The sequence below is a fragment of the Rhagoletis zephyria genome, unplaced genomic scaffold, assembly GCF_001687245.7.
Source record: "Rhagoletis zephyria isolate East Lansing unplaced genomic scaffold, Rhagoletis_zephyria_1.1 Rzeph_scaffold_06710, whole genome shotgun sequence".
Classification (NCBI taxonomy): Eukaryota; Metazoa; Arthropoda; class Insecta; order Diptera; family Tephritidae; genus Rhagoletis; species Rhagoletis zephyria.
Genome location: NW_016163793.1, coordinates 14,573 through 33,005, shown reverse-complemented (window position 1 = coordinate 33,005; position 18,433 = coordinate 14,573). Strand labels below are relative to the sequence as shown.

The 18,433-nt window shown below is 38.8% G+C and overlaps 1 protein-coding gene across 3 annotated transcripts; it reads left to right on the top strand.

The window, feature by feature from the left end:
• Positions 1–288: 288 nt before the first annotated feature.
• On the top strand, positions 289–18,199 carry baz (par-3 family cell polarity regulator). Of its 3 annotated transcripts, XM_017629347.1 has the most exons (9): positions 289–505; positions 8,289–9,830; positions 9,898–10,122; positions 10,186–10,700; positions 10,770–11,054; positions 11,198–11,817; positions 11,884–12,376; positions 12,850–12,969; positions 15,658–18,199. In XM_017629347.1, the coding sequence occupies exons 1-9, from the start codon at positions 329–331 to the stop codon at positions 16,268–16,270; spliced, it is 4,590 nt and encodes a 1,529-aa protein (XP_017484836.1). In that variant the 5' UTR covers positions 289–328; the 3' UTR covers positions 16,271–18,199. The 3 variants fall into 3 exon arrangements, with proteins under 3 accessions (XP_017484836.1, XP_017484838.1, XP_017484837.1); XM_017629349.1 differs by lacking the exon at positions 12,850–12,969 and having other exon boundaries at positions 329–505; positions 15,691–18,199; XM_017629348.1 differs by lacking the exon at positions 12,850–12,969 and having other exon boundaries at positions 329–505.
• The last annotated feature ends 234 nt before the right edge of the window (positions 18,200–18,433 follow it).

Below are 18,433 nucleotides of genomic sequence, written 5' to 3'. Positions count from 1 at the left end.
TCCAAAATAAAAAACATAAACTTTAATGGAAGTGAAGTTGTATATGAAAACTACAAAAATTCAAATAAATTTGGTACGCATATTGAATTTTATTTTCCCTATATTTAGTGTCCAAGAACTCCATTACAAATAAACGAAAAACAACCAAAATGCACGCGCGTCATAAACAACTAAAAATGTGACCATGTGAGTGTGTGTGCGCTTGTGAAAAAATAACAAACTAACTAAAGTATTACCAAAGATTTAAAAACCAAATCCGCAGTATGAATAAAAGCAACTTAGAAAAAGATCGCTACGAAAAATAATAATAATAATAATATCAGCAACAATGTTCGACGTACCACCGAAATGCCCCGCTTTGGCCAACAAACTGACTGGCATTTTCGGTTGGCGTCACACATACAAAGTTGCAGCCAAGCACGAAGGCATACAGCATACATTCCTGCAGAAATCCTATTCGTTAACAATGCCGAAAAGACCGCCATCACCATACAATGGGCAAAAGGTAATTTTTATGCTGCGGAAAAAAAAACAATGAATAAAAAATTTGTGAAAAAGCAGGCAAAAAAAAATTTATAATACAAGACATAAGAAAGTAATGTAAAGCAAAGAATAGGAAAAATTGGTTTGGGTTTAAAGTGAGTGTGATAAATGTCAATAAAACTTGGTTGTAGAGTGACACAATTCAAAATTACACGTTCGCTAGAAAATGCGAAAAACTATTTCTTAGCACATGCTAATCATATGGGCAAGAGGGACTTCACCTTATGGGTTTTCAACAAATTATAACAAAAATTTACTCCAGCCTTTTCTAAAATGTAAATAAGGGCTCTAGGTACATTTTTACTGCATAATTTCGAAATTTCAAAATTTTGAGTTATGTCACTTTTGAAGATCGTGTGCGATATATCGTCGATGTTTTTGCAAAACCACCCATCGACCAGTTTCAAAACCGCCTAAATCACCGTTGTTGCGAAAATGATATTTGGTAACCCTGAACTCCGGGCATCGAGATTTATGCATAAAAATCGTAAAATCGTTATTAAAACAATAGATCTGTAAAATAATAGGTAGAGAAAATAACGCCCATCGAGGCAATGCGTTCAAAGGAAACCCGTCTTTTTCACTCTCTTTGAGTTGAGTGCCGTAAGATAGGCGGTTTTACAAAAACATCGACGATATATATATATATATATATTTTGGTACTCAATTTTTTGTTTACTCACTTACTAATGTTTTTTTTTTGTCGCTTCTGATATTCCTGAACATTTTTCTACTTAAAATTTTCGTGATTAGAGATGTTAGGTTGCTCGCTTTGCTATTCCATGTACAGTAGCGGGCGAAAAAAATAGAACAGCTTAAAAGTTAGTGATTATATGCTAATATTTATATAAAAAAAAAATCATTATTTAACAGTACAAATTTGTGATCAGGCTAATTTCACAAACAACATTTTTTTCCGTGTTCTATTAAAAGCCAAAACTAAACAACAACAAAACATAAAAACCTCTAAAAATTGTATTTGTGCTACATGGCGTATAAGTAACCTTTTTTTTTATTCAGCTTGTCCGAGCTTTGCTCTGGAGTGCATTTAATTTTTAAAGCTTTCGGTATCAAATACATAATATTAATTTGGATAGTTTTATTTTATAGTTATTTTTTATGTAATAGTTTCAATGAAATTAATTTAATTAATTTTATTTAAAGGCTCAGTTAGTCTAGACTTAATTTAACAACAAATATTTCCAGAAATACATATATACCATTATAAATACTTACTTGTTATTAGGTAAAAAACTGCCTGATTCAAAGTCAATACAAATAAGTTTTAATTTTTTTGTCCGCTACTGTATTTGCAAATGTTATTATTATTTTTGTATTGTTTCTTTTTTTTTGAATTATGACCAATAATAGACCTTGCTACCGGCTTACTCTTACCATAAAAGCGTATGTAACTTAAATACCGAAAAAAAATTGTATGTTCCACCTGTAGAATACTATGTCGCATTTCGTGCATTTACTAGTTTAATGGCCAACACAAACGCCTTACAGGGTTCACCAAAGTTAAATTTTCGCTCCATAAATTTTCAAACCATCAAAGGCAATATAGTCAAAAATAGTGTTGGTTTAATATCATTTTTTATGTGTTTTTAATTAAATCCTCTTAAAAACATCACATCTATCATATGCAGCATGGATACACACATATGTTGGCATGTATGTTATGTCGAAATAGTCATAAAAGAAAAATATTAAAATAAACTATGAAAAATAAGCGACCCACTATGTATGCGGTCATTCACTCAGCCATTCATTTATTTGTTCGGCCATTGATGCGCCTGCGCAGATCGGCGTGTTTCCGGTTATTTGAGTTTAAAAGAACACAAAGTATATATTTTGGTTTGTTTAATATTAGTTGTTTAATTAATGGCGTGTTTGTTGCGATTCTTTGTTGTTTTTAAACTTTTACTTTGAGTATAAATGTCACACGATTTGTAATCCATGCCTTTTGTAATTTTTCATTTGAAGGGAGCGCTATTATTAACGGATTTCAAATACCATAAATACATAGTACATATGTTTATTCCATACGTTCTTCTATTTTAAATATGTTGACTTAAAGGCAATGGATCGATCCCGGCTTATCGGCATAGACCTGTTACTTGACACAAGCCCACAATAAAAATCCAGCGGAGTCAAATCAAATCGTTCATTACGATGTCCATCGTAGCGTCCGCTTTGTTGCACATATCCCCACATAGTCCAATTCCATACCATTCAATTTGGTCGCAAACAAATTTGTTAGCATAGTTGTGCAGAGCTGGGTGTTCTTTTCGAAAAAGTATGAACCAATGAGTGCAGTAACTTAATGGTGACCATATTTATATTCATGAGGAGCTAAGAGTCGCTGCCAACTCAGCTGCGTTAGTTGCAGCAGAGATCTCGACCTGGAAATGCTGCAATAGCCCTGGAGCTTTTATGGATGTTCAAGTCCAAGCTCCATACAAAATGCTCCTTGAACGGCCCAAAGCGAAGTTACGACAATCTTGAGAGCCGGAAGACTTATCTGCGGCAAACTCGGACCATCGACGCCAAAGCCTAATATCCAACCCTGGCTGACAGGAAAAATTCCCGAAAATTTTACCAGAGAGTTAGGCGATTTACGGAAGGTTTCATGACCGGGGCGAACTCCTTTAAGAAGAACAATGAGAACCTAGTTACCGATGCACACAGGTCGGATTCGCTAAACTATGTTTGATCTCTTTTACTAATAAAACAATATCAAGCTTATAAGTTGGATAATCGATGCAAGTCAGTTAGTGTAGCAGAGAAACTTTTTTTAGTGCGATTTCGATTGGCTATTAAATGTGTAAAGATGTGTCTATTGCAAAAAAAAAATCTCTGAAAGAAGTAATTACCGGTTAATTAAAAGTCTGTAATTTTTAATATTTTTATTATTAGGAAAAATTGAAAAAGCAACAAAGTCTAAGCGGTAGAAGTTAGCAACAAGAGTTTACGGGATGTACATAGCTCAGTGGTTAACGCTTCTGACTTTGAACATCGAATACGCAGGTTCGATCCCTGCTGAAGTCTAGAAAAAAGAAGTCTGATGAGGAGATGTGGTGATCTCCGAAATAGTGCTATAACTTCTACCGCTTAGACTTTGTTGCTTTTTCAATTTTTCCTAATAAACAATCGTGGTACAAAGCTCAATAAAAATATTAAAAATGAAATGTTGACAAGCCACAGTAACACTGACAAATAAAAGTCTGTAAGTTCAAAGTGAATAGTTGGACTTGAAATTATTTTATTTCAATATTTAAATAGAAAGAAAAACTAAATAGTTCCGCTGAGTTCCGACTCGAAATTCATAAAATCTAATTCTGTGAAGTGTTGGCTTTAAGGTAAAATATAGTCACTTTGCGCGCTTTTGCAACACCCATACAATTATTTTCGCTTTTCAGAATATTGTCTACAATATTGCGGCAACAACCCCAAGATGCTGCGAGTAACAAGTTTCGAGCGAATTAAAATGTGTTTTTTTTTTTCTTAATAAGCTCGCTGTATTGGAACCCCATTTTGAATTTAAAAATTCGTGGTCAGATTCATAATCAGCGACCCCAAAAACCTACGAGTAACAAGTTTCGAGCGAATTCAATCAATTTTTAAAAATTTCCACAAAAATGGCAACCCTGCCATTCGCGTTAACTACCGCGGGACCAGCCTTCTAAGCATAGGTTACAACACCGAACTGATTGGGCCGTATCAGTGTGGCTTTAGACCTGGAAAATCCACCATAGACCAGGTATTCACAATATGCCAAATCTTGGAAAAGGTCCGCGAGAAAAGAATCGACAAACACCATCTATTTGTCGACTTTAAAGCCGCTTTCGACAGCACTATAAGGAGTTGCCTATACGCCACTATGTAGGAATTTGGCATCCCCTCAAAACTGATACGGCTGTGTAAAATGACGTTGAGCAATACCACCAGCTCCGTCAGAATTTGGAAATACTTCTCCGAGCCGTTCGCCACCAAACGGGGTTTTAGACAGGGCGACTCCCTTCTTGTGACTTCTTTAAACTGATGTTGGAGACAGGAACAATATTTTATATGAACGTGCAATTGCTGGCGTATGGCGATGACATCGACATCATCGCGAACGGGTCTGGATAAAGAAGCAAAGCGAATGGGTTTGGTGGTAAACGAGGACAAGACGAATTACCTCCTGTCATCAAACAAGCAGTCAGCGCATTCGCGCCTTGGCAACCACGTCACTGTTAATAGTTATAATTTCGATCAAGCAGAGAATCTCTTTACTTTACTCTTTAATAATGTCTCAAACGAAAATACATTGAAAATAATGTTGAAAAATTTTATGTGATAGGGCGTTTTCAAACTGGAGATAGGTAGATCTTCCACTTAGCCATCGATATGTACATACATACACATATTTTTCTTTTTCTAATTTTTCTCTTAGTTTTTTTTTTATATTTTATTGATGCAATGTTTGGTATGCAGTGTATTGTTTTCTATTACTTATCTGTTCTCATTTGTATTCCGTAATTTTTTTCTATTTTTTACTATCTTTTGTTTGTCTCTGTACTTGCGTAATATTGCTTTATTCGTCAAAAGTCGCTCATTTGCGTGCTTTGTCTTTAGTTTTTTTCTTTTTTTTTAACAATGCTTTGCATTTCAACAAGTTCGTTACTATTGAAGTCTTTCGTTGTTACGAGCATAATTCTCGCAGTTATGAGCAATCGCATCGCCATATAAGCCATGAATGCAACATGATTTTGGCTAAACAAGCTGCCAAATTCTTTAGTGCTTTGGCGTTTTGGTTTTTGTGAGCTATGGTTTGTTGGTATTTTTTTTTTTTATTTTACTCTTTCATGTTGCATTCGCTACACCCACTAGTACTGCTGCCGTCAGTTAAAAACCATTTGTTGCCGTCTTTATATGATTTTTATGAGTCACGAAAAAGTGTCAAAAGCGATGCATAAATACTCGTATTTGATAGTGAATGGCAGTTGAGTTGAGCTGAGCAGAATTCATTTAATTTTGTGAAACAAAGAAATATTTAATTGAATGGAATTTCATTTAAAATGGAAATTTTGAAGTGGGATGATAAAACTGCATACAATACATATAAAATATTTTCATGAATTGCAAAACCGTTTTTAATTAAGCAAAAGAAAACATAACATAAACATTTGAAGAATGTTTATAGTCGCAGTCATATCTTTACCACGCAGAGGCAGTTGCAATGTAGAATAACAGTATGGATACCAAATGAGAGAGACAATTCTGTAGAATTTAAAAACAATAAAGTTTTTTGGCTTACAAGGACGAATAGGTATTGAAAATGCGCTTTTAATAAATTTTATATTTTTAAGTTAATAAAGTTTGCAGGACGAAATTCGATGATGAGGTCATGCATATATTAGTGCTCAAACAATAATCAAAAAAAAAAATTTACAAATTTTCAAGAATATTTTCCATACCCATTCATCCTTATGCACCAAAAAATGTATTCTGTTGTAATTCCACAGATTTTTTTCTTTTGTGATACCCATAATGTTATCCTACATTGCACTGAACTTTTAAAATAATTTTTTGAAATGGCTAATATATTTTTTAAATCCTTTTAAAAAAATCCTGAGGTCAGAGAAAAATACTAAGTATGTAAGTAAGTTTACTATAATTTAACCATAACCACTTTGTGTATAAAATTTACTGTCGCACGCTGTTATCTAATTTGCTCTTAAATTTAGACTATTGGTATTAAAAGTCGCTCATTAAACACTGGCATCTTAGAAAGCGTGCTCAATATTTCGGCCCCAGCCTTTCAAGAATAACATCGCAGTATTTTCCTTCGGTAGAGTGTAAGCTCCCACTACAGGGTGGTTAAAAGCTGCGATTTCGGTTTAAGTGGACTTAATGTGACCACAGTTTCTAGAGCAGGTGCTAAATATGAATGCAATACCGCAAAAACTGAGTAACAGTTAGGTTCCAGAAGAAGCAGGTGCATGTCTAGTTACCTTCGAGAAGATAGTTCTTCCCTCTTGGGGGAGCGTCATTGAGCACGTCCTTCGGGTAGGCGTTGTTTAAAAGCTTCCTCTATAAGAAGAAAGTGTACAGTTTCAAATGGAATATAAACCTGGTTCCATATTCTTGAGATATTCAACAATTATAAATTTTGTAAATCTTCTATTATTTATCAATAAATAGAATTCTACGAGTACCACTGAAATCAAAGAATCTTTTTCTTGATAAAGCTTAGTATCGAACTCTCACGAAAAGCAAAAACTCCATATAAAAAACTGTGAAGAAATGGCGAAGAAATTTTCTTGTGTAAAATTTCCTTAAGAAATTTGCTACGCTTTCTACTACGGTTTTCTAAAGTTTTTTTTGTGAACAAAGATCACAAGGCAGCCTATGTTTGCAACAGAAATGCGTCACATATTTGTGCCCTTTCATTATTTCCATTATTTCGTGAAGAAAGAGTGAGATAGTAAAAATTCCTTAAACACTGCTATTCGCACGCTCGAAATAACTTAAGTTTTTTTCCTGACCCCATTCTTAAGAGCTGGATACTAAGCTTTTATTATAAAGGTTGAAATGCTATTGACCAAGCATTTATCGTTCTAGTTCTGAGCTTTTTCTTCCATGTGGTTATATTTCTCTCTTTGTGAGAGAAACCGCTTTTACAAAATGAAATTTTATATGAAAATCGCAAATTTTCACTAGACATTTAAATGACAAAAAATTGGTGCTATATAAAATGCCATAGGATTTCCACTAGGCGTAAAATGACGCAAATTACAATAAAAAACTTGGCCATAAAAAACACCTGTGCCATTACCTTAACAAAAATTGCCATTTAAAACGTTTCCACATGGACCTTTTTAAATGACAAACTTTTCGTCATTTCAATGCCTAGTGGAAATTCGGCATTAGTAACAAGATTTTCTATCAATTACTTATTGCTTGTACCGGTATTTGAACAAGCAACACTCGGAATGATAGTCCACATTTCTACCTCTACCTACTCGTCTACGGCAATCGAAAGCTTTTTTGCTTTTAAATTCATATATGTATTTTAAATGTAACAAGAAAATCAGCACCGAAACAGAAAATTAAGGACAAGTTCTCTTGTAAATCACTAGTACTAGTTAAGTAGAGAGACGAATTTTTCTTTTCGCACGAATCGAAAATATAAGATTTTGCTTTTACTTTTCTATATAAAAACTTAAAATTTTCGGGTCAGAAAAATTTAGTTTTTATGAAATAGGCAAAATAATGCTCCACTACCTTGTATCTGCAAACTCATTCTCTTTTCTATACTCGATAATCGACCTTATGCAACGTGGATAATATTAAAAAAGAGGCACCAAAATGTGAGACAATGTTCTCAGCATTTAAATCGCGTCTCTTCGGATAATGGCTCTTACGAACTTGAAATGCATTGCCATATTTTTTTTTTAAATCCATACAATTTTTACTGCTTCCTTTTGTAACGTATTCGCAGCGGAAGTCACATACGGCTGGCTAGCGTTCTGCCCATACAAATTAAGAAAGGGCAATTTCCTTATTCTACTAAATACATATTTGTCTATGCCTTATTATCCGGCCAAGTCACGTGCCATGCACAACAGCTTCAACGCATTCTCATTGATTATTTTTAATTACACTACCTCACCCATTGTAAAATATGTTTTTTATGTCGTTTACGCACACATTTTCTAACCCAAGCTTTATTTCTCCCCTTCCACTTTCATTTGCAGGAGCCTGATTCTTGGGTAGCCGTCCACCATCTACAAACACAGTCGGGTATTCTCGATCCAGACGATTGCGTCGGTGATGTCGCCGACGATCGTGAGCAGATACTTGCCAGCTTCGATGATAGCGGTCCCGATCCGGGCGTACCGCAGGGCGGTGGCGATGGTGCTTCTGGCAGCTCCTCTGTTGGCACGGGCTCTCCAGACATATTCCGCGATCCAACGAACACAGATGCGCCCACAAATAGGCAACGCAGCGATGTTTCTACGCCGCACATTGAAGTCACAAGCACCACTGCCTGTCCCATGACCGGTCTCGGACTGCAAGTGCGTCGCAGCAGCGATCCAAATTTGTTGGCTTCATTGAAAGCAGAAGGCGGCAATAAACGCTGGTCAGCAGCAGCGCCACATTGCGGCGGAGATTCGCCCGATCGCGTGCTACTCGATAAAAGCGGCTATTTGGCGCCGCAGTGGGAGGAGGAAGATGATGGTCAACATAATGCAACAGCCGCGCCAGCGCAACAGCCGTTCGCGCGCTCGGGGCGCTTGTCTATGCAGTTTCTCGGCGACGGCACTGGGTACAAGTGGATAGAGGCTGCTGAAAAGTTACAACATCCACAGCAGCAGCCGCACAACCAACAGCAACAACATGCGCAGCAGCAATCGCCACATCAGTATGCGCCGCCACAAGCGCAAATGTATACAACGAAATCGCTGCCACGTGAGAGCAAGCGGAAAGAGCCGCTTGGTCAGGCGTACGAATCGATACGTGAGAAAGACGGCGAAATGTTGCTCATCATCAATGAGTACGGCAGTCCGCTTGGGCTGACGGCCATACCGGATAACGAACATGGCGGCGGTTTGTTGGTACAGCACGTGGAACCTGGTAGTCGCGCTGAGCGCGGACGATTGCGACGCGGTGATCGCATACTCGAAATTAATGGCACTAAGCTGATTGGATTGACTGAGAGTAAGGTGCAGGAATATTTGCGACGATCGCTGGAGGCGTCGGAGCTACGCATACGCGTATTACGCGCGGGTTCCGGCGGCGGAAGCGGCAGTGGTAATCATCACAACGGCAGCAAATCACGTAGACGTGACTCCAAGGTAGCGGAAATGATTGAGGCTGAGGAGAAAATGGCCTCCTCAGTGGAGACTAAGGTGGCGACAGTGTCGCCAACCCGTAAGTCGCACACCGCTCCGGTAGGCACATCACTGCAGGTGGCGAATACACGCAAACTGGGGCGCAAGATCGAAATAGTGCTGAAGAAGGGTCCGAACGGACTGGGCTTTTCGGTAACAACGCGCGATAACCCAGCTGGTGGACACTGTCCGATTTATATAAAGAATATATTGCCACGGGGGGCAGCCATTGAGGATGGACGCTTGAAGCCAGGCGATCGGTTGCTGGAAGTGGATGGTGTGCCCATGACTGGAAAAACGCAAACGGATGTGGTGTCTATATTGCGTGCGACGCAACCAGGCGCCACAGTTCGTTTGGTGGTTTCGCGGCAGCAAGAGTTGGCCGAGCTCGATGAACGAGAAATTGTAAGTATATATGATGAATCAGTTAAAGATTTAAAATTCTAAAACCTTCCTTAAATTCTGCTTTTAGAACTATGAGGAAAAAGAGCGCGATTTGAATACACCCCCAAAGCCGCCAGCACCAGTGCTACCGTCTTCTTTACAAAAACATCAGCGGCAGGATAAGCTGCCGAATGGCGTCAAAAAATCTAACAGCGCCCGCTCGCTCTTCGAACAGCACCAACAACAGCAACAGTATCAACTAAACGAATCTCAGCATTTCATAGATGCGGGCAGCGAGTCGGCAGCTTCAAGCGTAAGTGATTTTTGTTCAACTCAAATGATATTCTCCTAATTTTTTGATTCTCTCGCAATGCAGGATAGCCTCCAAGCGGGCATAGCTTGGCGGTCACGTGAAGTGCTCACGCTACACATACCCGTACACGATACAGAGAAGGCCGGCCTGGGCGTTAGCGTCAAAGGCAAGACGAATTCGAATTCCAGCAGCGGCAGTGGCTCCTCCATGAAGCACGACGGCGATTTGGGTATTTTCGTCAAGAATGTCATACACGGTGGTGCCGCCTCTCGTGATGGCCGCCTGCGCATGAATGACCAGTTGTTGAGTGTGAACGGCGTGTCACTATTGGGTCAAAACAATGCCGAGGCTATGGAAACGTTGCGCCGTGCCATGGTCAATAATCCGGGCAAGCATCCTGGCATGATTACTCTCTCGGTTGCGCGCAAGATCGCACGCTCTGCCAGCTCGGGTGACATACTCGAGCAGACGAATAGCAGCTCGAATACCAGCGATAATTCCGGCACCACCGTTATCTACTTGAGTCCGGAGAAGAAGGAGGCACGCAGTGGTGGCAGTGGTTCAAATGAAATGAACAGGTTTGTATGTGTGTTTGTATGCTTTCGTGATGGCTTTATTTCTCTTTGAATTCATTTCACTTTGTACAGATGGAGCAATCCCGTATTAGATCGTCTAACCGGTGGAGCTTGCTCGTCGAATTCATCTCAACAAGCGCGTCGCCCGTCACGAGACCACTTGAGCATCGGTGTTAATGGTGGTGGGGGAGCTGGTGGGCCCGGTAGCGCTGGCGTACATGGTCTGCGCAACGAAAGCTACTACATGGCAACAAATGAAACTTGGTCGCCAGCCTTACATCAGCAACAGATGATGAATGGCCATGTCAACAACAACAATTCAGTTTTAATCGAAGACGATCCAGAGCCCATATCACCGTGAGTGTTTGTATAAAAGGATCAGAATCCTTAAAAAAGCTAAAACTAAAACTGAACGCAAACGCTGCACAAGCTTTTTAAACTTCTGTACAATCTCTTGAGTATAATTTTAGTTGTGTATTTATTTATTTTTCCTTCCATAGCACTCTTCCACACCGTCCTAATGATTCCGTGTGTACGCAGAGCGGCAGTGCTGGTGTCCAGAATACTTCTACAGCACCAACCGCCGCGCCCGCGAGTTTCGATGCTACTTATTCCTCACAACTGAGTCTCGAAACGAACAATTCAAGTGTGGAACATTTCTCACGCGATGCGCTCGGTCGCCGCTCGATTTCGGAGAAACACCACGCCGCATTGGATGCACGCGAAACAGGCACTTACCAGCGTAACAAGAAGTTGCGTGAAGAACGCGAACGTGAACGGCGCATACAGCTAACAAAGTCTGCTATCTATGGCGGCTCCATGGAGTCGCTGACAGCGCGTATCGCAAACGCCAATGCGCAAATTCCCGGCTATAAACACACGAAAACCGCCTCTGGTGTTGAGGCGCAGCAGCTGCAGGCGGAAGCGCGTGATCAAGTGGGCGATTTAGGACCCTCATTGGGTTTGAAGAAATCCTCATCTTTGGAGTCGCTGCAAACTATGGTGCAGGAGATACAAATGTCGGATGAGCCACGCGGGCCGACAGCTTTACGTGCGCCGCGTGGACGTGGACGTGAGGATAGTCTACGCGCCGCTGTGGTGGCAGATCCGGAGGCTGGCAGTGAGTTACAAGTGTATGAAAATGTGCTTTCAAATATTAATTTTCTTTCTACGCTTCCAACTACAGAGCCACGCAAGCACTGGTTGCTCGAGGAGGGCACCGATCAAGATGGCGGCTTTGCGCACCGAAACGGACCCTTTCAGAGTTCGCTGAACGATGGCAAGCATAAGTCGCGCGCCAAGAAGCCGAGTATATTGCGTGGTATCGGACATATGTTTCGTTTCGGCAAGAATCGTAAAGATGGCGTTGTACCGGTAGAGTCGCAGCCGTCTTCGGTGGCTGAACGTCCGCCGGCCAGTTTGCCCAACAATCAGTTGCCCGCAGCAGCATTGGCTGCACTCGATCGAAATACGAAAATGCTACCGCCAGCATATCAACCGCCACCGCCTTTGCCGCCAGCAAATAGCGCTGGGCCGGGTGGCAGTGGCCCAAACGGTGGCGGTGGCGGAGTGGGTAATATGTCGGCGAGCGCGTTGAATGGCATACATCATAATGATATTTTCAATCATCGCTATCAGCACTATGCCAACTACGACGAGCTGCATCAGCAACAGATTAGGTGAGCGCGCGTTTGCTTCGCTACAAATTGTATAAATTGATAATTTCTCTTCAATCGCTAATAATTCTCACATATTCTCATGCGTTTCTATATATACACATACATATATACATACATACATACATTACTTGATATGAAGTAAGCAATACGCTTCATGCAAGTTGAAAGTGTTAATATATTTTTTTAGAAGAAAGTGTGACCACTACGCGAAAACTTGCATTTATACTGATACTCGTTGACATTTTCACTATCTTTAATGACTCTTTACATTTGCTCTTTCTCTTCCGATCACCAACCACCACCACCACCACCACCACCACCATCATATCACTTTCATTTTCCGTTTATTTTTTCCAATAATAAAAAAATAAACCTAACTAAATGACGAAACAAATACAATGCCTATATCAATGAAAACAATGAAAAATGCACTACTTTGCAAAAATAAAAACAAAATATTGCACAAAAAACAGCGAAAGCGAAAACAACGTGACTAAACAAAATCAAAATAGTACAGATGTTTTATCGGAGTCGACATTAGAATGCATGCGGCAACAAGTTATCAGGCAGCGCATTAAAGTCGAAGCGGAAAGGTAACTACTAACTACAACACACCCCATACACAGCTTACTACTTAATATTTGTGTAGATGAAGCACTACTTCTTTCTACACGTCACCTAAATAATTAACTTAATACCTTTTTTGGTTCTCGCTTTTTGGTTCCTATTCCAGCTTTGCCCCTAGATATGTGCGTTTGAAATCGGAAGATTGGATTTGCTTTGAATTGAAGTAATGCAATTTTTTTACTATGCGCTTAGTAGTGGAAATGGAAAATTATATTTAGTTACATAGTTAATTGCGTACATACATATGTACTTTGTATTTGCATTTGTAATGGTAGTTTTATTTTGATGCCTGCCATACTCTTTTGTAAACGAATTTTTAAATTTTTATTTGGAATGCTTTAGTTTGAAAAAAAGGCTAGAAAGAAAATCTTTAACTAAATTGGCCAAAGGTATATGGGTGATGAAATTAGATTTATTGAAATCTGAAAATGTAAAAAGAAGACAAATGCCTTAATAAGGGGATTCCCTTAAACTCGTAAAGTCAAAACTGTGTAAAACTCGTAATTTTACAAGGCTGTTACGGCGGTGTTCCCGTGAATAACGCAAATGTTTGAATAGATGGTTATAGTCACTGTTTGACTGATTAACCAAGTTAATGTAGTTAGTGGATGAAATCCTTTCATTTTATAAATTTTTTTTTATATTTGTATATAATTTTTTATTCGATTTCTTTATCTTAAGACATATTTATTTAGTTTTTTATTTAATTTTTCAATTATTTTCATTATTTTACCATTCATTTTAGTGTAAAATGTTAGGTCCTCGGCAACACTGAAGTTTACGAGGTCGTTTACGTATCTTTGCCTCGTGGTTTTACAGGCAGCTCTTTTACGAGGCTCGCAAACTTGCGACTTTTTTTCTCGAAAGCGATTTAAATTAAAAATTAAAATAAAATAAAAATTATGAGCGACGGAGCGTTAATTGAGTGGGGTTGTGTCACGCGGAGACTCTCCAGATGGCGGACATACATTTAGTACATCGGGGTCTAGTCTACTCAGATAGGAGTTGAGTTTGCTGCAGTAGCCAGACCCAAGTTTTCCAGTGTTACCCAGGGAGCCCATTTGAGCCTTGCTATGACAGTGATATTCCGGTGACATCAGAAGGCATCCCTTGGCTCTCCGAAGTACTATGTTTTGACAAGTATGTAACTGCATCCACTGCGTCTGGCTAGTCTTCGGCCACCAATAGCCTTGCAGGCTGCCATTAACGTTTCTTGGCCTTTGAGGACTTTGTTGCGACTCTGTACTTTATTGGCAATTGCCTGGCCTGGCCTCCTTCGTCGAAGTGGAAAAAGGTTTTCTGAGAATTTGTAGTGAAGAAGTAGAAAGTTTGGAGAGTTAACCGTTTATTTTCGAGTATTCCCGGGCGCCATTATCGAGCAATCGTCAGCATAACAGATTTGAAATATAGTGGTTAAACAGAAGCGGGGAAAGGACACCAAAATGTGGGGCCACCTGTTTAATTTTTCTTGGTTTGCTGGTTTGACTGTTTGTCTTCTAGCAGCGTGGAATGGCTGGCGGCGTCAAACGTCTTTGACAGATCCAACGCTAATAGGACTGTTCTCTCACAGGGCGGTTTCGGTTTAGTTATCTAAATGTTTACGGGACTACTCCCCCCAGATGCCCGAAATAATTAGGATAGCCATGAACAAATTGAGGCCTTGGCGAGATAAGGGACTACTCCCCCCAGATGCCCGAAATAATGAGCATAGCCATGAACAAATTGAGGCCTTGGCGAGATAATCTACTACCGCAGGACCCAATTTTTTCAGGATCGGCAAGTAAATTCTGTCGGCTTAAATGGCTTTGAAGGCTTTAGCCTTCCCGATGGCTACCTGATCTTCACAGCTGGTCAAAGCAAGAGGCGCAATGGGGGTTGGTAGTTTGTGCAGCCTTATTGCCACTCGACGTTTGGCTTTGCGCTCCGTAGGTTGCAGCCTTGAGCTGTCGGCTATAATAGCTCGCTTATCCCTCTGGATCCGTCGAAGCGTGGCCATCTAGTAGGCAGGTATTTTCAACTAGCGAATTTAAATATTTTGTCGTGTAAATATATCTTTAGTAATGTGTAAGTGTATCTCCCGTTTTTAAAAAGGTAAAAGATGTTCCATATAAAGTCAAGCATTTTATCGGCACAGTGAGTTTAGCTATTAAAAAGTAGAAAAAACATAAGTTTCATGAATGCATCGAATTAAATTTAATGCTATTCTAGATTTAATTCCTATTATTATGTAGTAAGTTGTACAAGAACTATGTATTTTTATATAATTTAGTTTTATTTCCTATCTAATTCTTAGGTAATTATTATTCGGCTCCTTTTAGTTAGTTCGCTTGTTTGGTTACTTGCATTCTAATGTCAGCAGAAGCAAAAAATATTTTTTTTTCTTATTACTCTCATTAAACATTTTGCATGCCTTCCTTATACTCCCGAAGCAAATTTTTCACTACGGCTTTGCATTACTGCCATTTTCATACGTGTTTCCTTCTGGTACATTGCGAATGTTTGTGCGCAATATCAACATTACTCATAAAATTTGTTTCTCTTCTGTATTCATTTTTTCTTACATGTCTTCTCACTACGCTCCACATCCTCCTGCTTCTCTTCCCTCCAACGCTTTGCTGTACATTTTGGTGGATGTGTATTTATGAACTGTACAGTCGCCGTCATCAACATTACCATTCTCAACGCAGTGCGCGCTCACAAGACATCAATCCGCAGCATCATCATGCAGCCATATTAAACAACCGAGGCGACGCTGGAAGCATTGAGAAGAGTGGCGGCCTACTGCGACCCTCATCAACCTACTATGAATATGAGACAGTGCAACATAATGTGAGTCCAGCGGCAGCGGCAGCACAGCATCATCAACTACGTAGCGGTAGCCTGAAACAGAATGGACATCACTCGCCGATTACGGTGAATGGTATGCAACAGCATCAGCAACAGAAACAGCACCAACAATATAACAGCAGCAATAACCAACACCACCACCTCCCTCAAAAACAACAACACCAGCAGGCGCAACAACAATCAGGTCCGCCACCAGCGCAACCGCATTGGAAGGCAGCCGCCTTAAATGGCTTTTCCCCCGCCACGCTCAACAGCAGTGCACGCAGCCGCGGCCCATTTGTCACGCATGTGACTATACGCGATCAGAGTTCGGCGGCGATTGCCGCGCAACCCACATACCAAACAGTACAGAAGCAGCAGCCACAATTCGCAAGTGCTGTCGTTAGCGGTGGCGCGCAGCCGCATGCGTCGAAAGTGTGACTATAGGTGCCGGAGCTACGCCCGAGGCGTGGCGGCGAAGTGCAAACAAGCTGGGAGATGGGGAGCAGCGGTGCGTGCGCTAGACGACGGGAGAGCGATGCAAATGATTGTGGCGATGGTGGCAATAGTGGCAGCAATGATGATGGCGATAATGATTACGATGATGTGGACGCAGATTTAGTGGAGATTTTCTACCTGGCCACGGAATGTTGAAATGTTGCAAATGTTTTTCTAAGTCAACAGCAAAAGATGAAAATTTTACACTTACATACATATGTAGCTATTGGCATTGAAGCAAAATCCTTAAATCATGAGACTGTAGCGAAGCGAACAGAAATCGAATTACAGTGCAGCTGACATGCAATTACGAAAGAGAGGAATTTTTTATTATAGTTGTGTGTATATATATTATTTGTAATGTTAAGGGAATTCGAAATGATAACAGTGAAAGAGCTACAGTATCGTAAAGTGAAAGAAGTGTGATTACGCATCATATTTGGCTCGGAATTGTACATTTCAAAATTATTTTTTGTTTTAATTTCCGCTTAGAATTTTGCATATTATGCAATTAAACAGTATTTTTTGTTCATTTAAAAAGCGATTACGTTCTCACTGTCACGCGCGTTCTTAAGGGTGAGCGATGAGTTCGAAAGTCTAATTGAGAAAATGAAACGAATAAAAACCACAAAAATAACGAAACGAAAAATTAATTTGGCATACCAATGTCTATTAAGTTTATGGCTAAGAGTTAGATTAGAAAAAAGGTTACAATTAAAAACGGCATTCTGTCAAACGTTTATTTATGAATATGTAGTTTTATTACATACATACATACAAATTTATAGTAGTTATTGTAAACAAGCATTACATTTTGCTTTGAGAAATTATGCTGGAAAAATATGCTGCTCTAATATTGTTTTCTTTTTATAATTTTCCTAAGAAAAGATATAAATAAATAAATGCTCTTTATGGAGTTATATTCTAATGTGGTATAAAAATATATTAAGCCTAAGCAAAAAAGTTAATCATGTTTCTTAATTTCATTTTTTTGTTAAAAAATTTTTGTATTCCAACTATTGGTTATAAAACATTTACTTGTAAAAAAATGCGCCCACATGCATATACATATACAAAAATTAAATACAAAGCTCGTATTTAGCACAGAAAAAATGAAGAGATTTTTGAATATCCAAAAAAATAGGTTTTTATGTACATACATACATTCCATACAAAAACGATAAATGCTTTTTAGCGCTGAAGAATATAAAAAGCTAAAAAATAAATAAAGGTAATTTACTTTGGTTTCCCAAATTAAGTTAAAAAAAAAACACGAAAATTAACACTATTCCAAAAACCATAAACAACTGAACGAATTAAATAGTTCACACAGTAAAGCAACTTTCCTAATGATGAAATCTGTGGACATTTGGCAAAACAACTTCACTTGGGTGCCTCTATTTTTTTTTGTTTACTATTAGCACTAAATCGTTGTGTTGCAATGCAAACTTAGGAATTTCTTCTTCTTAAAATTCCATATCTTTCACTTAAAGTTATTTGAAAAATATCGACTAAAAGGTCTGAAATTTTTAGAAAAAGCTTTTGCTTAGTTTGCATGCACACGGCCCAATATTGTAACTATTTACAATCATAAATGTAGTTTCAGAAGTCCTTTTAATTAATAAAAGCTCTATAAAAATATAGAGTTGTTTATGGAAGTCTATTGTTTTTTTTTTCATCTAAAATCAAACCTTCTAGAATAACATAAGTTGTTTTGTCAAAAGCCCACAGAAGGTCTAATTTTAGATAGAATTTCCTTCTAACTCCCTACAATAGTCAGCAATTGTTGATGTAAATGGTCAAAAACCATCAAACTGCTAGAAATATGCACACATTTTTCTTCCTTTGCCAGCAATACTATTCACCACTTTCTATTATAAGTTCTTTGTTACTAGAATTTTTGTTTTTTTTTTCTTTGGAAATTAATTGTTCCATCCATAAACATGTGCTTAATTAAATATATTGATGTTGTTATTTTTCTACACTGTTTTAAGACATGTCTGTATTTCTCAAATTGCCATTTGTATAAAAAAAAAAATGCGAAACTAAAAAAAGACGAACAAGCACTATTGAAAATACATCTTTAATATTTTAAAAGGAAATTAA

Coding starts and splice junctions, on each gene's coding strand:
- baz (XM_017629347.1), top strand. CDS start 329: ATGTTCGACGTACCACCGAAATGCCCCGCTTTGGCCAACAAACTGACT. Junction 11,055..11,197: donor GATCCAGAGCCCATATCACC/GTGAGTGTTTGT, acceptor TTCCTTCCATAG/CACTCTTCCACACCGTCCTA. Junction 12,970..15,657: donor ATTAAAGTCGAAGCGGAAAG/GTAACTACTAAC, acceptor TGAACTGTACAG/TCGCCGTCATCAACATTACC.